Below are 24,938 nucleotides of genomic sequence, written 5' to 3' on the forward strand. Positions count from 1 at the left end.
GATGTTGTCTTTTCCCGTCTTTGGTTTGATTTTTCATCACTAGAGGGCAGTGCTGGTCAGCAGTAGCAGAATACATCTGCTATTGCATTGAAAGCATTGATTCTGCTGTAGTGGTTCAAAGTAACGAAGTACATTTACTCAAGTTCTGTACAAGTACTATTTTGTGGTACTAGCACTCTAATAATATTCTACTATATCTGACAGTTGGCGTTAACGGTTTCTTTTTAGATGGTTTTACCTGAAATGTGATGAGCTTGTAAAAACACACGGAGACAACTCCGCGGTTTAATGTAGAAAATATATATTTTGTTTTGTATGTTGACTTTTCGGCGCAATCGTATGTCATGAAAATGGTATCTCTAGTATCTCATGAAAAAGCAACAGTAAATTGTAGTATAGCACATCTTACAGTATGTCATGGAATAGTCAGTCTAATGTCAAAAATATGATAGTGATAGTATAGTATGTGAAAAGAAGTCGGTGTCTAGTCATGAATACATAAACATCCATAGTATGGTTGGCTTTAGCAATAAAAATACATTGTATTGTATGCCAAGAAAATTGATGAAGACTTGGTCTAGTATGTGGAAAAAATGTAATCAAAGATGTAATGAAAAAGTCATAGAATTCTTTGTCATACAAATGGGTCATAGTATAGTACATCATTATAGTGTCATTAAAAGTAATTGTATAGTATTCCATAGAAATCTCATTAAACATCTTGGTACATCAACTAGTAAAAATCATAGTTTAGTATACCAGAAATGTCAGTATAGTATTAAAAAATGGTTGGATAAAAATAGTACAGTAGGCATAGTACAGTATGTCAAAACATTTCATGAAAAAACTTGTATAGCATGTCAGAAAAAGTCATAGTATAGGCTATTGAAAAAAAAGTATCAAAGTACAAGATGCCATAAAAACTCAGTCATAACTTTCATAAAAGTCGTAGTATAGAATGTCGTAAAAATGTCTATATTTCGTAAAAAGCATAATATAGCATGCCATACAAAGTAATAAAAAGTCATATTGTTACGTGCCTTTCTTTAGTCTTCTGTTGAATTCCATTTCTTTATCTAGGTTCAGTTCCCTAATGGATGATTGAGGACACCTGTGTGAGGATCTGTGCTGGGTGGCTTCTTACTCTGCACATACTCTCCCTGACACAAGACGGCAACAGCCAAGGATAACACCGCTTTGTCAAATCAATGAAAAAAGTTGTAGTATATGTCGAAAAAAGTCATAGTATAGTATGTCGAAAACTGTCATAAAAAGAGACTGTCGGAAAAAGTCGTAGTAGAGTATGTCGACAAAATTAATGATGAAAGACTATTGTATGACGAAAATTGTCATAATCTAGTATGTATGCAAATTGTCATGAAAAAGGTCGTAATATAGTGTGTCGAATAAAGTCGTAGTATAGTATGTTGAAAATGTAATGACAAAAGTATTAGTATAGTATGTCGGAAAAAGTCATAGTATCTAGGACCTTGGGAAGAGGTAATAAATTGAAATTTGTGAAATCATGAATGTGATTTGAAGTTAGCTCACGAATGAGATTTTGAAGGGCTTTAATTTTGAAATGCTACATCAGAATGTCCTGGTTCTCTCTGAGTGACACCTTGAGGTGGTCTGCTATTAGCCTGTAGTGAAATTATGTTGTAACTATGCACCATTCCCTCTCAAATCTAATCTGAAATTAGACAAATTGTCTCTTTTGGGAGGGTTAGGGTTAGGGTTAGAGCCTTGGAAGTGGACTCAACCCCCACTAATGTGGCCATTGCCGTTGGAGTGGTACCAGTTTCGAGTCCCTACGGCCTTCGGAAGGGGTCGAAACCAACTTCACCCCAAGTCCAAATTGGCTCATGGGCTGTTTTGGGAGGGTTAGGGTTGTTCTTTTTTGTCAGGCTGGCACTGTCCAAATGTTAAGGAGGCTATAAGTTGGACTACTTTTTGGCTGGGAGTATTGACTTCCTGGAGGAATAAGTGCATTTCTAAAAATGTTGAACTAAACTGTTGAACTACTTTGGTGTCTGTTGGAGGTCTGGGGCCCTCGGGACGTTATTTTGCTAGGCTTCTAATCTAGCCTTTGCAAAGAGGTCACCAAAAACCTTAGAATTCATCCTCTCAGGACCATAATATTCATGCAAAGTTTCAGCACAATGTGGGCATTTGTCGACATATTTTTCTTGCAGGATACAAACAACGATGCTTCTCTCTTATCTCTACATGAAATAATGACAGTACATTGCAATTTGAATTCTTTTTTACTTAAAAAAGATCAAAATAAAGATGTACAATTGAACCAAAATAAGACGCCATATTACACTTCAGCTCTAAAGACGGATGGCAGGACAAAAAGGCATGACCTGAAATTTCAGCTGGTTACTTCGCTGCAAACTTCCCCGTCCTGCCACATCGTGTGTACGGAAACAGATGAGAATTGGGAAAACAACGAAAATGTTTAGAACCAACTCCATCGTGGGCTGGTGTTGCTGAAGATGTGGCTTGTTGTATCCTATTGCAGATTGTCCTTCCAAGAAGAGATGAGGACACCCAGCGAGACTGGAGCAAATTCATTTCTGCTACAGTGTCCAGCCTCCCTGGACGATCCACAGTGTTTCAATAAGGAAGGGCTCTATAATCATTGTTCAACATATAAACAGTGGCTTCATCAGCTCAGGTTCGACGTCTTACTGGAATTACCATAGACACTTCAAATAACATAATGAGAGAGAAATGGCATTTTTCAATTTCGCATCATGGTTTTGATTCATGTCTCCACACACATAATGGTCTTAAAGATCTACCCAGATAGTACTGGACTGTCGACATTTAATACCAGGACACAGACAGTTTCTTTTTAAGTTCTCGGTACAAAAAATAGATCAAAGAGAATGAAAAAAATAGTTATATTCTGACTGCAGAAACTTGATTTGTAAAGCTCTACTCATGAGCAACTCTCTGGGGTCTACGTCTGCACAGTGAGGGGTGTGGTTTAAGGATTGGGGGTGGAGCTACTTAACATTCATTGTTGAATATATTAATGTATTTGTACGCAACAGGTATCAGAATATTTGGGCAGTTGATACCCCATTCACATTTAGAGTTTGAATGTTCCTATATAATAAAGTTAAGTATTCAACACGTAACAGATTTTAACACTGCTCTCCACGTCTCCTCTTTCAAGTGGCATCATCTTTTTCATTATTGCGATGAATAAGATCTTTAAAGATGATTTACAAAAAAAAAACAACTGTCTGTCCACTACAGTATCTATGTACATCTGTTTAAAAAGCAAGCATGTTACAGTCGTCCCTATGTACAGCTAACTTCTTCATTTTGTTTTTCGTGGAATATACATATTTACTCATTTTCACAGTTTCCTATGTTTCCTCTTATATTCAATATCAATAGATTTCATTTTTGTAATTATGAATACAAATCATTTTCATCATATCTTCATTGCACTGGGCTTCAACTCTCCCAGAGTCACTTGTTGATATCTAGTGAGATTGTTGTCTCATGGACGCTGCTCGTGTCTGTGTAGCAAATACTGTTGAGTTTGAAAACAATCTTGATTGTGGTTCAGTTTTTTTTAAAGTTTTTTTCTTTGCCAATTCACAGCAATCCAAAAAATGCACAGTTTTGAATTTCAAGTTTACAGTTTTCTGGTCTTCATCTTTATCATATTTCATGATATTATTCATTTTCTTTCTTCTCTGTTGCTCTTCACATCAGTGGCGTGGTAAAGGTAGAATGGCTCCAGTGGATTCCAATGACCCTTTGATTCAAAACAAACGCTTCCGTGTGGCCACACAGTAAAATAAAAACATAAAAAAACAAGATTTTTCTGCCTCTGGTTTCCACAGGTTTCTGAGAGCCACAACAAGTTGTGACCTCTGGTCACAACTTGGATTTCTTGCAATGGGATTACAATGGGATTTCTTGCTAGCGCCTCTGTCGGTCTCGTCTCGCCCACTGGAGGTAACCTGTTGGCTGTGTGAATCCTGTTTCTTCGTAGTACGTTTCTGGTTGTTTCGTGGGCGGTGTGATTATTGTTTTTTCTTGTTATTGGAATAAGGCACTTGAGAGGTTTTTGGTTTTCACGGGAGCTCGGAGGAGACCAGGGCGAGGCCGGAGCTCTGGCGGAGGGGAGGCCCGGTGTGGACGGCCTTGGGACAATCTGGCGTCAGCACCCGTCCGTTCTCCCCGACGCTGCCTGTGATGGACAGACGGGCCTTGTTCCTCATGGCTTCTGTGAATGTTAGCTGAGGAGAGAAATAAAGAGATTTTGTGTAGGCGCAGGTGGAAATAAGACAAATGTGTACATTTGCAGATTGGAGTTTTAGGATGTGTTCATGCCAGATATGATCCTCAATCAAGATACCTTATAAAGCTTTATGTTTTCTCTGAAAAAATATAGCTATTCCCATTCATTTCGTCCATACATAGTACGTGTTTTGATCCAGAATAATCAAGTCTTAAAACATCCCTAACAAACATCAAAAGAACATCAAAGAACAAACTTTATAGAAGTTTGCTTATGATATTACCTGCAAACATATGAAGTTCTAACCATCATTTATATCAGTTATAACAGCATTGTACTCATTATAGTAATTGCTGAGATGTGGGAACACAGCATCACTCAAAAGAAGTCAAATGTGGGAAGAAACACAAGCAGTCTGACAAACATACAGAAAAACAACAACTCCTAACTGAATTTTCCAACCTTTCAGACTATACTGAATCAGCAACATGTTCTCACTCCCAATCCCTCAAATACCGCAGCTTGGTCAGTGGCCCTAAGCTTCAAACTTTAGGTACATCTCTAGCGTCCGTTTTGGACTCGTCAGGGACGGTATGTCAATATATACTTGTTACATGCACAGTGTCTTTCAAAAAGAAACTTCCATCTTCACAGGAAGTTAGGTTTAGGCAACAAAACAACTTACAGTCAGGAAAAGATTGTGGTTGACTTCAACTTGACTGACTAACAATTGACGAGACTAGCTAGTGACGAACAGCTGATGTGACACAATTTCAAAGATGATTATTACATTTTACAATGGACACAAACAGCAGTCTCCTGGGTGAAAGTCCTGTGTTTGTCTGATGTACGTGCTGAAGTGCATTTACATATTCAGTGACTTTGAATTTTCTAATTGAACCGAACGGAACAATTAAAATCAGTAAAATAATTTCCTCCTCTAGCAGCTGTGTATTGGGCTCTGCTTAAGCCCATTGAAAACACAAGACATTCGCAACTTACTCGAAAAAAATGTAAAATGGCTATACTATGTTACATTACTTAGCCTAGCTAAACTTCCAGATGTATGACATTTATATTTTAGTCATGGCAGTTTAACTCAACAAGTGACATTACTTCTGTCACCCAACAACTTGAGTAGAACTAAAACTCCAATATGCTTCAACATTATCAGTAAAACAATAGGTATAACAGTCTCATAGTACGGTACAGTTAAATGTAACAAACAGTAGAGTAGCAAAACACCTTTCACAGCCATTCAGTACAGTATCAAGCCAGACAGAATTATTACACAGTGAGTGATAGTTGCAGGCAGTGGGACAGGGAAGCTGACTAAGCAACAGTCAAGCTAATGAAGAGTTTGAGCTGAAGTGCTGATGGGGGACACATAACCATGTTGGACAGATATACACCGGGTGTGAAAAGATTTCTGAAAGTCTAATGGTCAAGGACCTGGGGGAAATATCCAGAGGAAACAGCTCAACATCAATACAGTCAGCTCAGCTCAAGGGATACTTCTCTTACGTTGACTTTAGCCCTACAATGTACAGTGTTTAAACATGGCGTTATTACATAGGGCTTCCTGTGTGCTCAGGGTTGACTTCTCATTAAATTTGTTCTGTGGCTGTACATTGATGGCCTATTGTAACTGACAGACTGGAGACAGTAATATCACTCAGCTGCAGCATGTACTACTCAGGTTCAAGTGTGTGTACGTGTGTCTTTAGGCCATCACAAGGCTACAAAGAACTTTTGATGGTTCGCTATGAGAAAAACGTTGAGGTTCAGACACTAGATGGACAGATGTACTGCAGTTTGATGAAATGTCCTCACAAGTGTAGACGTGTGTGTACAAGTAAGACATTGGTCCTCATTTAACATGCCTTTCCTACCTGTTAATATGCTATGGGTGCAGTGGGAAAGCTGCTCCCCACAGCAACGCGTCTGAACGGAACAAATTCTCGTGTTAACTCGTAATACATCTTATTTTATTTGTTTAAACTTGCATTTTCATTGTAACACTACTGTTTCTAATCAAATAGCAGAATTTTACAAGGGTGATCAATCATGGGATTTATTGTATATTTTCAACGTTATTGAATTCTTCTGAATATTTGATTTGATTATCATCTTCCCAACGAGTTCAGAATGAGTAATACGTTTTTTGATTTAACCAGCAAAATGGGTCACACGGTATGCTCGCTTGATAAATGAGGGCCAACGTCTGCAGCCACACAAGCTGCGAAGCAGTAGAGGCGACGTCATGTCTGAGGATGACTCATCGCTTCTTGTCACATTGAGAAAAAGCTAGAACGTAGACCAGGACGTCACATGACCACATAGTGAGCAGTAAAGACAGAGAAGTGGGAAGCATTTTTGCCACTGGTCACGACAGTCACTTAGCATGGTAAAGCTAGCACGAGGATATGATAGGTTTCACTTACAGTCTGTGCAGGGAGCTAGTGAGGGGGGGGGGGGGGAAGCAAAGGCTTAGGCAGACCTTCTATGGAAACCCCAACTACATCTTATCAGCTTCCCCATTGCTGCCATACCCATTGAAAACCTCGCTAAACTCGGCTAAGTTGTGGATGGTGGGGCTGAGCCTTGGGCTCTGGCTTTGGCTAGGCTCTGGGCTATGGTGGGGGCTGCCTGTCTGGCAGGGGTAGCAGTGGTCGTGAGGATGGTGGTAATGGGGGTGTTGGGACTGGGATTGGTCTTCCACCTTCATTCTCTTGGCCTCGTTGCGCGACTTGTAGCAGAATTCGATGAGGGCCACCAGCATGGCCAGGCCCAGGCCCCCAACGAGGATGTAGAAGACCCCCGCCACGTTGCTCAGACTGAGGGCCTGGGATGACTTGTCCTGTAGCCGGCGGCGGGGAGAGGAACAAACACAAAAGTCAGCGCAAGCTTTAGCAGAAGCAGCAAAAAGTGTATACAAACACTTAACATTTATATATAAGACAATGTGGAAAAATTACACATCAACTTCACATGCACACACACACACACACACACACACACACACACACACACACACACACACACACACACACACACACACACACACACACCCACACAACATATATCACTACTCTTCCTCTATCTTCTCAATCTGCTGCTCCACAGCTGGACGTAGCCATGCTAGCAAAATGATCTGCTATCATCATAAACAGAAATCAGTTAACTCTCTACATTAAAGAATCTGTTCAACCAAAGTACAAAAAAAACATGTTTTCTCACTTATCCCCAGTGCTGCTAAACATGCAGATAGTTTTGGTTATATTTGCCCAAGTTTTGCACCTTTGACATTTTTTGCCTCTACCAAATCTGTGGTGCTCACAGCATTGAAAAAAATCATCAGCAACGTATCTCTCAAGAAACAATGTCCAAATTTACTTTGGGCAATCCAGTTTTCATCTGAAGGCATATTTAGACTGTGTGACAACAGTTATGGTTTAACCTTATTGCTTGTCACACTGTGAGGTAGAACATGTTGTGGAACCTTTCACAGATGCTTCTATGTATAAGCCTGTATGCTGGGTTCTAGGATGAACCCTGAAAGGGTTACAGTGAGAGCCTTTATAAAATGTTCTGGGCCAAAAAGAGTTCTCCCATGGGAACCGTATACTCTTATTTCCAAGAGTGTAGAGATAGTTCCTGCGAAAACTGCTGACAGCATGTTCTGTGGATTATCTAAAGAAACAATGACAATGTTCCTGGACAGAGATGCTGCTATTGATATTTAAAAATGCAATTAAAAATGATCTGCATGCCTACATATAACTAGTAAATGAGAAAATCAGTTTTTGTAAGTTGGATGAACTAGCCCTTTAATTTCCCTGCATATTTCAACAGCCTGCCTTGTCTGTCAGCTCTGACATTCACCTTTTAAACCCTTTTATTCAAATGTATGCAGCTGATCTCTCTGAGCTCTGACTCTTGCTCCTCCCTGTCATTTATCTCCCTTCGATAAATCACCTACTTCCTCAAGGGGCATTGAACGCATTACCTTGACACAAAAAGACTGCGTGTCATGCTTAGTCTCATTTTGCAGGTGATAGCGTGTGTGTGTGTGTGTCCTGCACTTACGGGGTCTGATTACGAGAACATGACTGATGTGAAAGGTGCATGCTGTTCTATTAAAATGTGGCAGCTCTCTCCATGCTCCAGTGCATCAACAAACTTGCCTCGTGTGTGTGCTACCACAGCTGAGGCATACAATACTGGCATCTCGTGTGACATACAGTAACGTCTGAACATGCCCCGGGTTTGTCTGAGGTGACAACCAATGTGAGCGGGATCCCTCATCTGCAGTTGCAACACATAGCTTAGCTGCTGTAAAAGTGTTAGCGCTGCTCCATGCCTTGTTTCTCTCATGCTGTATCCCTCAGGCTACGCTTTAAGTCTGTCACTTGCTCTCTCTCAAGAGTATTATGTGTGTGTGTGTGCATATCAGCCAGCCTGCTGTAATAGCAGAACAGTACTGCCAGCGTTATAAAGGTGTGCATAGAGACAAAGAGAGGAGGGGAGGCTCCCGGGCTGGTGGGGACTGACCTTACTTCCCGAGTCCTTGGGTCCACACTCCCCTTTATCGTACCACCATTTGTTTTTCAGTTTGTCTAAGACTCCTGCTTCACTCAGTTTCAATACGGCAAGGTTTACAGGCGTTCTTCAAATCACGGGGGGCGGGGAAGGGTGGGGTGGGGAAAATAACATAAATAACATCATAGGACATGTTATTTTATGTTATTCAATCAGAAGAAGCCCAACAAGAGCAGCTCAGTACTCTTCACAAAGTGATGAAGCCGGGAAGGGGCCCCACTTGTGCTACATGTCTCTTTGCTCATTGGTTGAGATAGTGGTTTGCAGGGTCGGGTTTATTGGAAGATATTAAGGGGATGGGGGCCGAGCTAACAGACATATGTGGGGCCCCGGCTGCATCGCTTTTCTGGAACAGGCACATGCTGCCGGGACTTTTTTTTTACAACAATCACAGAGGCCAGTACTGTCAACCCAAAACTATTGGCTCAGAAAAAGTGCTTTATGCTTAGTAGTACACTTAAACACCTAATATGGGGCTTTCGTGTTCTAAGATACTTATTTTAAGGAGTGGTTTTACTTTTCCAATCTATCGCTACACAAGCGAATATTTCTACTTCGACAGTACTCGCTCTCCTCTTTGGATTAAACGTTTCCTAGTCACTATACTGTAGGGGTCGACCCGGCAGATGCTCCTGTTACCAACAAAACACATTTTTCTTTTACCCACATCAAGGTCACATGGGCATAGCGACATAGCGGCTAACCTTCTCGCCACCGCCTCCGCTGCCACACTCTCCTTTGTCGTACCACCACTTGTTTTTCAATTTGTCCAACAGGCCTTGCTCATTGAGTTTTAACACTGCCAGGTTAACTGCACTTCTTGAAAACGATAAAACATATTTGGTGAGAGGGGGTGAGTATGCTGTCCAATTTGGGAGGGAAGGAAGGGGGGGGGGGGGGGGAGGAGTAGCAGTAAGAGAGGGACAAGGGTGGAAAAGTGCATTAATGCTCTAAACGGTTACATTCCAGGACCCAAACACACACTGAACACAGATCTCTCCCCTTTTAATGTGCTGTCTTAAGTAAAAAAAAAAATCTATAATATGAATCTTATTTAATTTCATAAGTTTATACTTAGCCTGATGCTTCTTTTTTTTCAATAAAAAAAATTTGATTTCAGTTAATATTCTCCCCGTCTAAAAGGGGGGAAGTTACGTGTATGTGTGTGTATCCATTAAGTGCAAATTTAAAACCTTATGCTAGGTTGCATTAAACTAATCAGCTCGAAACATTAAAAAAAAATCAGTTTTAAACCAACTCTCAAAGTGTTAGTGTGTGCAGCTAGCTGATTAAATGTGCTAGTGACAGTAGATGAAAACAATATGAAAGAAAAATAAAAAATCATGCCTCTGCTTCATCAACAATGTGAAAAATGACTTTTAGTCATTTATATTTAATGACTAAAAGTATTATATTTAATTGTATTTCTTTTACCTCCACAAGCGAAATAGCTCTTGGGATTAGACATGTCTGGTAATGTAATATTTCAGTCTGGACTTAAATATCTCAATATTAAATCACGGTCCCCAGAGGATGATCCCTAAGGACTTTCGTCTCGTCTTTACTCGACAGGGCATAATGAACAGAAAGTGGAAATTTAAATTTGTCCAATACTTTGGTTTAACAAAGTTTGTATAGGTTTACCTTTTCAGGCCTTAAACAACTTTAAAAATGAATCAACCAGATCAGAGAACATCACCGATATACTGAGAGTAATCTGGGAGTAGGGTCGCATATCAACATAGCTTTGCTTTAAAGGATCTAAAGTTTAGGAACCACTGGTTATAGGAAGCAAACATCCTGAATTTATTTTGCGACAAGCATACATGTAACTGTCCCATAATGTTTTTTTCAATCCTAAAATGGATAAAAGCATTGAAACGCAATACTTAATTTAGTAATTCATTTCTTTCTTTTTTTGGCACAGAAATGGTCCAATTTAAAACACTAAATATTGGCAAAAAATTTTGGCAATCGGCAATGTGAGTCACAGAATATCTGCACCAGCCAGCGCATTGATAACCAGACACCTCCAAATAATTTGGACCTGTTTTACACATGTATATAGTGTATGCACGTCAGCCGATTCAAAGCTCACAGGATCTATGAGCATTAAGCTGTTCTGGAAAATCATGATTGACTTGAATAAAATGCATGAAAAGCTGTTTAAATTAAGTGTGCATTTTAATTTCATGGGTTCTTTTGAAGGCTGCTGTAGCGATGTCTGATGATAGTGGAGAGGAGAGGAGAGAGAGAGAGAGATTTGTATCAGCGTGTGTTTTGATCCTTTTAATTTATTTGCATCATTATGAAAAATAAAAACAGTCAAAAATGGAAATGGATCAGAAACACAAAGCGACACAGCTGATATTTCATTTTTAGCTGATGATGTTAGCGGAGCCACGTGAAATGACAGCACTTAGCAAAACCATTGCCTGCTCATGATGTTGCTGGTGTGTTCTCTCGCTGGAATCCGGACAATTGACTGACAGAACACGATAATCCCCCAAAATACAAGATGGAGGCCCGGAGGAGGGGGACTATACAGATCTGCCAGGGACTCTTCCCGGTCAAAGCAGTGGCTGAAAACTGGCACCAGCCTGGCTGCAAAACAAAACAGTATAGCTGCTCTGTACTTCCGGCTTCATGTGCAGAGGAATTTACAGAAAACCACTAACAGGGTTTGATTTACTGGCTGTGAGGAGTTGACTGCTTTGAAACACATTACTTTGTTGCTACTTATCCACACAATGAAAAAACGTAAGGTTGCACTCTCTAATTACATGTGATCAATGATAGCAATGCTCCCCTATTATCTATTTACACAGCAGAGATGCTCAGAGCCTTTATAAAAAGATCTCTCAGTGGTATATTCTAACATGTTATCGTACCTCCGCAGGAATACATAAGTGCAAGCAATCATGGAGCTGTTCTCCGCTGTTTTGCAGACCTGTACACACTCATCCACAAACACCTGTTAATCTTTTGCCTTTAGTATATTTATCCATTCCCTTCAGTGAGACCTTGCCACCGGGCTTTGATCAATGAGTGTGCGGATTGAAAGTGCAACTCCCCACAGTAATGACACTGTATTCTCTGGCAGGTCTGTACATTCCACTATGTGCAGTGACAGAGTCTGGCAGAGTTACCCAGGGCTGAGCATTCACATGGCTCCCAAAACACTATTTCAGTCACTTAGGTGCAAAGAAAGAACCAGTCAACCGTGAAGGAAAGCTGAAGTAGCATTAGCAAAATACTCGTTACTAATTACATCTGTATATAAAGAATGCAGATTATCTAAAATGGCATTTTCCAAGTAAGACATTTTAAGGAGTTTACTAACAGCCTCAAGCATGCCATTCCAACATCTCTGCCCAAACAAGCAAGCACAAGCACAAATATTTACCTGGTGTGGAGAGCTGTGAAGAAAGAAATAATGAAATAACCACCCCTGCATGATCACAATGACTCCCACATGCATGCCACAAAACATGAATGACAAAAAGCCACTACTTCTGCCCGAAAACAAACACATGAAAACGCCCCACCCGCCCACCCACACTAAGCAAAGTAGAGACAAATAAAGATACAAAAGGCGGCACACCAGGGAAGGTGGAATACCATAACAACACGTAGGACATATTGTTACACTACTCCACCCACCTTAACTGTGAACCCTTGGGTGTAGCTACTCCGTAGCCTTTGGAGTCCAAGTTTCCTCCCACTTTCATCGTGTCGCATGGCTTGCGCTGTTCTGTGTACTCGTTCATGGTGGACTCCAAGAGGAAGGCGTATTTCCCTTTGGACTTTCGGACCTTCGCCACGCCTTCTGCCGTGGTCTTTGTGAAGACTGTGGGCTCGGCCGACTTCATGTATCCCCACATCTTCTCGTAGACGGCGATTTTTGACCGCTGTGGGGTTTTGAGGGGGTTGGAGGTTCAAAGGTAGATGTGGTGTGAGAGGTGGAGGGAAGATGGAGACAGTATATCCACAACACCAGGTAGATGAAAAGTGTTTTTAAGATTTGAAGCACTTTAACATATTCTTACTAAATACATCCCAAGGAGAAATATATGCACTCGTCTTTGTATGAACTACTTCTATAATTTACCATAGCTAGAAACAAAAATGTATGAAGTGCAGTAGTGAACGTATTTGTACGATTTTTACGTTGCTGCAAAGAGTGATCCGTTTAGCCTTTTTCTCTGGTGTGTAGAGGATGCATGTACTGAATAGGTACCTGTCTGCCCGAGAGTAGATTATTAACTCCAGGAACACCAACTCACCCTGAAGAACTCTTTGGTCGAGCCGGAATCTAAAGTGCCGTAAGCGATGTCTGTCTGCTTTGCCAGATCCTCGGCACTCTCAATGGGGGAAACCATCCTCTCCACAGTGAGGAAGGCAGCCAAGTTAGCCGTGTAGGACGAGATGATGATGAGAGTGAAGAACCACCACACTCCTCCAACGATTCGACCCGATAACGATCTTGGAGAGGAGTGAGGTGGAAGAGAGAGGAAGAATATTTCGGGGACAGTTTGAAAGGATTAGAAAGCAGAGAGGATAAGAGGAAGAGAAAAGGAAGAGTAAAGGAAACAAAAAAAGGGAATTGCCAGAAAGAAGAGCCAGGAAAAGGGTTATTGGAGTGGTAAGGAGGAGAGGAGGATGAGGGATCAGTGGGGTAAGATAGAAAGACAAAAAACAACCAGTCAGTGTTGGAAAATACAGTGAAATTATAGTAAAATTGAAGGAATGAAATATGACTGAAGCATGGAGAGACAAGCCACCACTGTGGACACCAAAAGTGCTGGTGAGCCACCACACGGTGGAGCTCTGACAACACTCAAACGCTCCACAGCTGTATTCACCCCTCATTAGTGCCGATTGCCTCATAAAAAAATCCCCCACGCGTGTGTTGACCAGCTTTGATACAGCAAAGATTGGCTACTCTGGTCCCTCCTTCCCCGCGCTCCCCTCTTTTGTGTTTATTGGTGGGATGAAAAAGAGCTGCAGGTTCCCCGGCCGGCGTGGCAGCGGAGGCACTGTTCTTTTCTTGTTTGTTCGCTCGGGGGAGACAGATAGCCCGCTGCTCAGGAGCAGCAGAAGGTCGTGAGGAGAATCTTAAACCATAAATGCTGCATTGAGGAGAACAAACAAGATCTCCCCTCAGTGCAAATCAGACAGCAGAGGATACAAAACCCTCAGGCCTCGCTGTCAGAAGGAGAGAGAGCGGGAGAGATGGGCATATGAGAAGGGGCAGAGAGAGGCATCTGAAACAGTCAGTGTTTTCTTGGCGGGTATTTCCACTGGGTCTTATTGCAATCTGGCCATATTCCATTGTTCCCCATATACACGTGACTTCTCTACATCCTGTAATCTCCACGCATGTGCCGCGTTTACAAAAAGGGCGGTAGCGCCATTTTTCTCAATTGAATCCTCATACAGTAAAAAAAAAAAATATGACACAACCCAAAGAACCTTGATTACCAGCACTGCTAAAGAACCTACTACTACTACTTTAATTGAACAAATAAGAGGGTTCTGCCAATTCAGTCTCACGCAGAACGGTCCCTCTAACCACAGATTTGGTGCGGAAGCCTCTGTTTTGTCGGTCTGTGGAGATGAAAGTGCCTGTAGCGGCTAAGGCGACTTCCAATAGAGAAAGTGCTGCAGTAGAGCATGTCTGCTCCGCACACAGGAGGCTTTGCCCATGAAATAGACTTACTTGACGTATTAGCTCTGGATTTGAATACAAATGACTTCCCTCTCTTTTTCTCCCCACACACCATTTTCTCCTTGAGACGATTTGAGTATTTCTGTGGCTTTTGAGCACAGAGAATTAGAACTGTAAAATAATGAGTAAAGGGGTGGAGGCGTGATAAGATGCCTGGATGAGTTTTACCATCTCCCTTTCTCTCTGCTGCTTTATTTCCTTTCCCTACCTGGCAAAAATCCCTTCATTCTTTCTATCAAACCGTTTCCATCTTTCTCTTTCTTGCTTTCTGTTTTCTCCACATGAGCAGCAGTGGATTGTAGGCGTGTAATAATGGGACAAGAGGAGGAGTGTCTGTTGGCGTTCCCTCCATCCCTCTGCGCTGTGTGTTCGCTGGCTGATACCCCTGACTTTGATCCACTGTGACACACTGCTGTGTCTTGATGGGCCCGTAGTAAACAGAGGGGATGGGGGTGTTTGGCTAATTCTCAGGCCACGTCAGTGTTTCCTCTATTCACCTTGAATTAATGATGGCAAAAACAAAATGGATACCACATCCTACACTTCATGATAACAAAGGCTCCATCATTAGGCTTTTATCCATCCATTAGCGATACCCGCTCACCCTTGAGGGTCGCAAGGGAGCTGGAGCCAATCCCAGCTGACATTGGGCGAGGGGCAGGGCACACCTTGGACAGGTCGCCATTCAATCACAGAGGTGACACATAGAGAACACAAACATTCACATCTACAGGCAATTTAGAGTCGCAAATAAACCTAACCGGTATACGATTTAATTACATCCACCTTGAGATGATCATTTAACAGAACGTATTTTTAAAGTTCAGGGTCATAATTGTGTCTGGGGTTTCTTACAGACATTATTAAATAAGTGTATTGTTAAAAAAAAGGTAGATGCAAAAATTCTAGCTTTAGCCTGCATCTTTGGACTGTTCATTGTATGTTTCATTGTTCTTTGCTGGGAGTTAATCACCTTTTTTTGCTTTAAAAATATATATATATATTTTAGCACAAAGTTTTTGAGTTATTACTTACTGACCAGAATACATTTCAACTTCATTACAACAAAAATTCAGGGTAAAATATGTCATGTCAGGTTTTCTGTCCTTGAAATACAAACTTGTCAAATAACGACACTTTGTCAGTGGTACTTGGTGCACTGACGCACAAAGGCCCCCTTTAACGATTGTATGAGATGCTTTTGACGAACCACAATGTGAACCCAGAGCAAATGGCATTGTATAAAAAGTGAGAAAGTCTGCATGTTGCACGTGAGACCAAAGTCAAAGTTGACTTACTTTATTGTATTTTAAGTGTATGCATATGTCTAGGGCTTTTACTATGAATGGTTAAAATGTAAAATGTAACAAGTGGCTCTATATGCACTGCTTTTGTCTGTAGTCTGAAAGGAGTATTCAAAGTTTTCAGTCTTGGTTTTGACCAAAAAGCCTCCCTGTTGTAGTACAATGTACACAACATGATTAGTTGATGTCTTTATTTGCGGTGCGATAGCTCAGAACAATTTGGCTACACATTTCTTATTCATATTTTACCATATTTACTGTTGTTATATTGCACTATAATGCACATATTTTTACACAGATATGCTTTTTTCTATTTTCTTATAAATTTCTCTAAGTTAATATATATTTCTATTATAGAATGGGAGCAACTGTAACAACCCGTAAGTATTTCTGATCCTGGCTCTGATGTTAATGTCAGCGTTATGTTCTCAGCTCTGAGGCTTATATGACTGTTGAATCATTTGCATTTCTAGTAATTCATGTACGTATATCTAAGTGTGGTCATTTCAAGAATTTGTGTGCAATGCAAAAGCTCTACCAAAAAAAAAAACAACGAAAAATTTGAAAATGTTTCACTGCAGTTGTATGCAGTGAAAAACGTTGGGGAGAACCTGACTGTAATGATGTACGAGTTCAGTTTTCCCAGGAGTGGAGGAACCAGACGGGGGAAGTATTAGAAGAAATAAAGTGGAAACAAAACAGAAATTGGCTCCAGTGTTGAGGGAATGGGATTCATCGCAGCAGTCCAGGACGCCTCAGGGTATAAAGAGTACTAAATGTAGAAAAAAGAAAGAATAATTTCAGCAATTATACAGCAATTAGTCAGCACTTTCCCCCTACTGGTTAACTTGTTAAATTAATTTGTATTTGATGAGAGATCTAAAGAGGCTGGCATGGTCTACACTACATGTTGGTGGCATTTCTGCACTTTGCCTGCAACATTTTATGTAATTAATCTCAGCTAAATATGAAGTTTATCATTTTAATCTATTCATTTACTTCACAAAGTGAGGGCCTTGGCCAATTTAAAACTCTCATGTGTTGTCCAATCCCACAGAACTTTACTCCAAATCTAAGTCTTACAGTTTCCAAATATACTAGAACATAGACATCATTCTATTTGATGTATCTGTGTAGCCATGAATATGGCGGCTTGGGTTTGGATATTTCACACAGCAAATGACTCAAATCAACCCGTTCTCACTCCCTAAGAGTCAAATAGCGCAGCTTGGTCAGCGCCCATACAGGACTTTCACCTAGGAGACTGATGTTCATGTCCCGTTTGAAACTAAAAGTCAGCATTGAAGTATTTTGTCAGTTGTTAGTACCGTTAGACCCGCGAGTCGCTAGTCAGTCAAGTAAATGTCCACCACAATCTCTTCCTAACTCTAACTAAGTATTTTTGTTGCCTAACTTTCCGGGAAGAAGGGAGCTTATTTTGAAGAGACATTTCACACTTCCCTCATTTCTTTTGATGTGAAATAAAAAGGCTGTGAGAGATGATGTGGTGCTTTTTTTAGTGTGTGTTTAGGTTTTCCAAGGGATTTAAGGAAAGTTTGTGGGACACAGAGAAAGAAATTGGGGGTAGAGAAGAAAACACAGCAACATGAAGTGGAGGAGGTGATGAAGTGAAAGACGGGGAGAGCTCTGACCTCGAGCAGAGCCTAAATAAATAAGGTGCTAGTCAGCTCCCAGGATGTCACCTGCAGCGAGACCACACCATTTGACTTATTCATAGGAGACAGACTGTCACTCAACATCCCACCCTTTGTTTCTATACTTCAATTTTCTGTCCGCAGCCTCCCTCCCCACCTCAACTGCAGCCTTATTATACTATTTACAATCTCTGTATCACTGTAATTTCTCAAATAACAACCAGCACAAATAAATAAAGCCACGGTCGTGTAAAAAGGTGCAAATCAAAGGAATTACCTGTACTGTAGGAGCACACAAGGTTATTTCCACCTTAAGAATAACACTAGTCCAACCAGTCATGTAACACTGCTGCTCTTTTGAATACTAATACTTGACTTTCACATATTATTCACATTGTCTTGTTATTTTCGTTTCTTTTCATCGCTGCTTAGCTACAGACAGCGAAACTCAACTCTTCCTGTTGATTTTTTGTTTTAGTTTGTGTCATTGTGTGAATTTGGTGAATCCAAACTAATCAAAGTCACACAGTAACACAAACAAACTAACAGACCAGCAACATGTGTCCTGCGAGGTAAAATGACTGATTCTTTCAAGTCTGGTTTTTGCAATAGCATAGATGACGGCTTTAGCTCCGGTCAGAATCATAGACTGTATAACTTTCTCACGGCAAAGTAAAATGGCAAATATGTACTGATTATAGTTTATAGTATTGATTTTTTTTATGTCTGTGTGTCCGCAGCAGTACATTGCTTTGCTACTCTGTCCGTACTCAAGTCTGCATCTCCAGAAGTACCTCAAACAACCCCACTTCAAAGGACAAAAACGATCCCTTTACAAGCCACCTACGTAAGTTATGTAACAAACGTACTTACTCTAACCCCAAACCGCATTATTTTCAAAAACCTAACCAAGTAGTTTTGTGAGCTCATGTTGCTGGACATTCGTAGTAGAACGCACGGAAAATGACAAACAGCTGTTTGTTAGATATCATACGATCCCTTGTATGAGGATACGTTGATGTCTATCTGTCAGCTCCAATGGCAGCACTGGCTGCTGAGAAGGCCGGTGATATACCATCAAAGATGACTTTCAGCTTGGGTGTTCTGCAGAACCCATTGCCCCGGGTGCATCATTACCCTTTTTACTTGCATGATTTTCATTTTACGCATATTTAATGAGGATTGTTGAAGGGATTTTACAGCAACTGCTTCTCTGTAATTTTTGTACACACATGACAATGAAAAACTGAGATAGCATCTCTCCATTAGCTCCGGGGACGATGCCTTCCAACCTTGAAGAAAAAGGTCTTTTCCGTTTTATCATAAGTGGATCAGTGGTTTTGCATTCACGTTTAAAAAATATGCAGTTTGTTGTTTGTCTTTTAATTTGTCTGGTCCACTGATTTCCTTCAGAGTAATCAGAAAAACACTTCAGATGTGCAGATGTACAGCCGAATAAACTACCTGGCTAAGTGTGATTTAATTTCAGGAGCAAGACTTTCATCAGGTCAAAATGAACGCAGATGTTTAGAGACAAAATAAAGGGTAGCAAGATGATTGCTAGTGTAGGAAATAAGGAAAGATAAATTCTACTACTGAACATTATATTTATTTTTTTAAGCTTTTGTCCAATCTTTCATCCTTTCCTGTGAAACACTGTTTTGTTTTACCTCTTTAAGGCCATTACAATGGTTTAAATGAGGCACAATTTAGCTCACAAAACCTCATGAAGATCAGTCAATGTATTAAGAGGTCACAAGGAAACAATGGCGGCACAAATATGAATTTAAATGGTAACTGGGGAGGTTTGCTTTTGATGAAAGCTATTAATTAGCAAGAGCGACCACAAAATCAAAGGGGGAGACCGTAAATTGGCTCTTGACTTTGAAGCTATAGACCTCCACTCTACATACAGATGCAATCAGAGCCTCTAGCAATGGTGATAATTTGCAGGAATAGTGCGACGAATCAACAGAGTGTGAAGAAGGACAAGCACTGCTGACATGAGCAATAAGCGACGCAGGAGAACTGCTGCGTGTCATTTGGATAACAAAGCTAATTGGCATTGAATTAATAGAATAATGGGAATCTTGCAGATAGACCACTTGAAAGTAATTTCTCCTTTTCAAAAAACGCAGCTTTTGTTGGCCTGAATTCACAAGTCAAATTAAAAAGTTGTACACTTCATCTGTAGCCATCATGGAACTTTCCATCAGCACGCACACACTCTGAGCTAATCGGGGCTAATCACACCAATCACAGCATCCTCATTAGCTCGCCAGAGATGTGGCAACTGTGACTCAGCAGACAGAGACAAAGAGGATTCATCAGAAGCAACGAGACGGAAAGTGACTGAAAACACCTGGAATGACCAGTCACACCTGCACGCAGTGGCAGATGGCTGCCTTCATGCTCACATTGATATGTTCTGACTTGTTACACGGTGATGATGTGACATCCTGCAGTCTCAGGAGAAAATACCAGAATAACTTGAGTTCTATTCACCTGGGATTTGTAGTCAATTAAAAAGACTATTGTGTCACCGTTTCATTTAAGCTCCCCTCTTCTCCTGTTACCACGGAGACATTACCATCGGAGACCAGGATATTAATCACGGAATTAATTATTATGGGCTGCCTTGAGGGAGCGGAAGGGACTATTAACCCTTATTAAGAGAGAGTAGAAGAGAGGGAGGGGAAGATGTCTTGCGTTATTTCAACCTCTGTCTTTCCTGTTGGAGCTGTGTCATGAAATGATTAAAAAATAAAAAATAAATAAATATAGAATGATAATTCTCTAAGAGAATTTTTGCTATAATATATTTGGAGACATCGATTGACTTGTATGCTCATTATTTCTCGCTGGTGTAACATTAAAGGCTAGGTTCTCCATCAAATACATGTATGTGTCTGGCCACTAAATATTGTGCCACTTGCTAAAGTATTCTACCCACTCACTCATAGCTTACGTAAATCGTCATTGTATACAAACTGTAAAAGGGTACATTCCTCTCTCCCCGTTCATACTACACGTTCGCCCGGATACAAATGATCAATCCTGACAGTGTGACCACCACTCACCGAAACCACCAAATAATTATCCGCACAGATCATGAAGTTATCATGCGATCCTTTTGAGGTGGATGGACACCAAAAGTTTCAGAGTCTGTGTTGCATGCAGACTGAGCTTCCACCGTCAAGCCAGCTCGCGACTGCAACTCGTGAGCGAGCACTGCGGCCCTCGACCCAAGTTCGTCCCCTTCACCTCTGTCCTTGTCACTCCCTCCTCGCCCTTCTAATCTCCCCCGTGTGAAGGGATTTGCATGTTGCCCTGTCAGGCTAAACTGGAGTGGAAGCGCTCCTGAGCTCTGGGGCTCTGTGCTGATGGATTGGGAGAGGCCCATGGGATTAGCAGTGACAGGGGGAATGCAGCGGGGACCACAGCCAGAGACAGAGAGGTTTGAAATGTAGCCTTTTCATTCTGATGCCAACATTGTTGTGCGGCTCTAAAATCCTTATCTGCACTACACAGGCGGAGATGTGACGAGCACTGGTGGTGATGGTGGTTGGTGGACGGCACACATGTGAACAAAGCAAGTGTACTCGTTAAATAAGTGTGCTTAATCACAGTCACAGGTCCACTGCAGTCTCCTCTAAAGGTTGCTTACGTGAGGCCAGGCTAATGTAACTCGGAATCCTCCATCTGATCTCCTCTGGTGTGGGGGGGAAGGCTGAAAGATACAGGCTGGTTTGGTCTACCTTTCATCTCCTAAAATCTTACCAACTCTATTACAGTACATGATCCATAAGGGCTTAAAGCAGAGAAAAGAGGTATTATATGACAGACTTAAATATAACTACGGAGGCCATTATAGCAGTCGCTTAAAATAGCCCAAACAATCCATTTGCTGGAACTTTAAGCTCGACAAAGCCATTCAAACAGATAAGAAAGGCTCGACAGGAAATGGGAAACCATTAAGAATTACAGGCTTTACCAGTCCATAGGTTTGACCCTTACAGTTAGGGCTGCACAATTATGGCCAAAATGATAATCAAGATTGTTTTGATCAATATTGAGATCACAAATTTTCATTAATTTTAGCGACAACATTTTTCTAATACACTTTCCCATTTAAATAAACAGTCCTTATTCACAGAGCCTAGAAGTAAAATAAAGAAAGAAAGAAGTACATTTTTAAGCAAAATAAAGTGCTTTCACTTTCACATTGCACAAATTCAGTGCATTTAATTTTGCCTGTAAAATTTACAGTAAATTAGGGCCCACTGCACCTACAACATTGCCCCCTGGTGGCTGGCTGTTAGTTTAGAAAGTGTTTGATTTGATATGCAGCGGAGTTCATGTGAGCGGATCAAAGATAATAAACATCATTATCACAGTCGATCCTGTTTATTTAAATGTAGGTAGACGATTGTTTGTGCAGCCCTACTAACAGAAGATGTGGGCAGAGAGAATGCCGGAGTGTGATGACGGACAGGAAGCCTGATCTTTGATTGAAAAAACAAAGACGACCAGCCCTTAAATGCTGCAGAGGAACACAGACAGACAGTTAAGTGTACAAGCCCTAATTTCTCCACCCTTCTACCAAAGTACTCCATGTTGATTAGACACCAGTCTGCTAGTCTTAAGCTTAAGGGATGCTGGGTTTGAGTCTCGTAATTTGGACAAAGGGAAGAGAAGTCACAGACACGGTGAAAGACAACACCTTGACAGTGTGTTCTCAATGAATCACACAAGTTTCATATACTATGGAGCAAACAGCGGCTCTACAGAACCACGGTCGCCAATGTAACTGGAGCTCCCGTAGACAGACGTGAGGCGCACAAGAGCCAAGCCACAACTGCCGAAGCTGACAGACGCAGAGACAACCTAATTCCCTAACAAGCAGACAACATAGTGTATGCAAGTCAGACAGCGAGGAACAATGCGGCTGTAGAAGAGAGAGAAAGAGAGTAAGACAAAAAATCAATACTAGCAGAAACACACTCTTTCTCTCTCTCACACACAAATACACCGCATATACACAAAACAAGTGCGATGCCACTGTGCATGTACAGGTAAACACAGAGCGTGAGCAGCAGACACACAGCTACGGCCTCATGTGTTGCACTAAGAACACAAAACACACTTGATACCTAATACTATACTACTATACTACAAATATTACTATCTGTATTATGCTTATCAGTTCACTACAGTTCACATGCAAATTACCACTCATATACAGCAGGTTATGTGCAATAACTTACTTAAATAATTAAGCTAAAATTGGTAAGATGAAAATTAGGGCGCTTTCACAAGCCAACAATTGGATAGTTTTAATTGGTTCAACCCCTGGTGCGGTTCAACGTCTGGAGCGGTTGTGAACACAGTAATCGTACTCTGGTGCAGACCAAAACATACAGGTCCGAAATCGCTTGTGAGAGGGGGTCTTAGGTTGTTTTCAAGCGTTTCGATTGCTGGGACAAAATAATAGGACCCAGTTGCATGAAGTGCAAAACGCAGGCTCCCTGCACAGACTTTGACGAGATGGACACAGGTAAATGAGAGGTTAACATGAGTGGAGAGGACTGACTTGGACTTCTGCAGTCCGATGTTTGCCATTTGGGCCGAAGAGAACATAAAGAATATGCTGAATAAAGTCCACATAAATAATGACATGCATAAAGTAAGCGAGATAAACTGGAGGAGAAGGGATTCGAGCACACAGTAGATCAGTGCTGAGTCAAAATGGCAGTTTGGTGGCAATATTTCAAAGTCCGAGATTCCCTGCGTATAGAAGTGGCAGCTCTCGAGACTAAAAACATAAATTTGCCCCTTCGAACATGCCCCTCAGCAATCACTTTTCTTTTTTGGGCCGCTTTTTTTTTTGGTGCACTGTGAAACCGAACCAGTCAAAACAGAAAAACCAAAAGTATAAGTTTCTCTCTATTTCAGACCAGCCAAATAGACTGTGGCTTGTGAAAGCTTTCTAAAAAAATTGTTTTCAGTGTAATTGGTTGAAGTTTAAAGGAATAGTTCAGCATTTTGGAAAATTCTCTTATTTATCTCACATATGGGTTAAGTAAGGAGCTAGAGATGGGACGTGTTTAGCTTAGCTTAGCATAAAGACTGGAAACAGGTGAGAATCTCAGTGAGAAAGCAAACGAGTGAATTTACCAAAGCTTGAAGTATTCCTTTAACCACCAAGTTGTTTTCATCTTTAGGGTCAAACAACATGGAATTACATAATTCAAAACCTTAAATTTGGTCAATCTTAAATTAGTTTGAGAGTAACAAAACTGTGAGGTTTTCACAGTATAAAATAATATACTATAAGTAAATAAAACAATGTAGTCATGGTAGAAATGTATCATATATAAATCAATAGTAATTTTCACTTATTCCCATGGTTTACGATGAAAGCTTAAATGTGAACGTTAGTTTTGACTCAAGCTAAGGACACACTACACAACTGTTTTGTTCTGAATTAAAAAAGTAATGACAACCGTTATTTTCGTGCCAATGACAACTAAACATGATTAACAACATCAAGACTGAAAAACATCCTGATTTAGTTGTTTGTTCTTCTTTTTCACTGTCACACGGCTTGTCACTGGAGGGTGTCTAGACGTGTCCAGTTTGTGTCAATCAAACATGTTTAATATGATGATAAAGGTCTTAACAGGATTGGCAGGCGAGGGATTTAAGGACTCGTCCAGACAATCCATTTGGACGTGACGGCAGATAGCAATTATAATTGGCCTAAAAGTCATGTAATGTGCCCCCAGCCTGAGGACAAAAAAAGCTTACAATGTATTAGTGGGACTTGGTCTCAAACATCCAGTAACTGTTGTACTTTTTTGAGATGAAACTCTTTGACAGTTTTGTAAAGGTGTGTCTTACCTGGGGGAGATGTCACAGCCCTGCTGCATGAAGGCGCCCAGGGAGAACCAGAGGGAGTTGAAGATACCAAACTCATTGGGGGGCTGATCGCTTGGCGGACCGTCGGTGCCCTCCTCGGGCTCCTCGGTGTGCCATTCGTATGGGCTGAAGCGGCTGACCAGGAAGAGCACCACGCTCACGCCGATATAGGCGAACACGATGCACATCCAGATCTCGTAGGCCAATGGGTCCAGGAAGGAGAACACCCCTGGTTTGGATTTTTGGGGTTTCTTGATCATGATGGAAATGCCCAGCGACATGAAGGGCTTGGAGAAGTCGATCACCTCCTCCCGGACCAACGTGATAGTCAAAGGGGCCACAGCGATTTCCGCTTTCTGTGGGGATTTAGATGAAAAGGATTTTGATCAGCCATCTGAATGAGCCTCCTCTGAGAGAAACTCTAAATCCAAATGATGACAGATAAACAAAAA

The 24,938-nt window shown here is 41.1% G+C and overlaps 1 protein-coding gene across 9 annotated transcripts in view; it reads right to left on the reverse strand.

Moving 5' to 3' along the window:
* Positions 1-4,075: 4,075 nt before the first annotated feature.
* The window catches only part of LOC142960538 (glutamate receptor 4), a 96,781-nt gene continuing 75,918 nt past the window's right edge, over positions 4,076-24,938 (reverse strand). For 4 of the 9 annotated variants that reach the window (XM_076102411.1, XM_076102409.1, XM_076102407.1 and 1 more), the window contains 6 exons: positions 24,469-24,842; positions 13,162-13,360; positions 12,539-12,786; positions 9,580-9,694; positions 6,996-7,133; positions 4,076-4,271 (listed from right to left, as the gene is read on the reverse strand). In XM_076102411.1, the coding sequence (XP_075958526.1) occupies positions 4,107-4,271; positions 6,996-7,133; positions 9,580-9,694; positions 12,539-12,786; positions 13,162-13,360; positions 24,469-24,842 (1,239 nt within the window). In that variant the 3' untranslated portion in view covers positions 4,076-4,106. Of the gene's footprint in view, positions 4,272-6,995; positions 7,134-8,827; positions 8,943-9,579; positions 9,695-12,538; positions 12,787-13,161; positions 13,361-24,468; positions 24,843-24,938 lie in introns of all 9 variants that reach the window. The other 5 variants (XM_076102410.1, XM_076102408.1, XM_076102414.1 and 2 more) reach the window with 3 other exon arrangements.

Source organism: Anarhichas minor, unplaced genomic scaffold (assembly GCF_050575085.1).
Source record: "Anarhichas minor isolate MPS153535 unplaced genomic scaffold, ASM5057508v1 ptg000027l, whole genome shotgun sequence".
Lineage (NCBI taxonomy): Eukaryota > Metazoa > Chordata > Actinopteri > Perciformes > Anarhichadidae > Anarhichas > Anarhichas minor.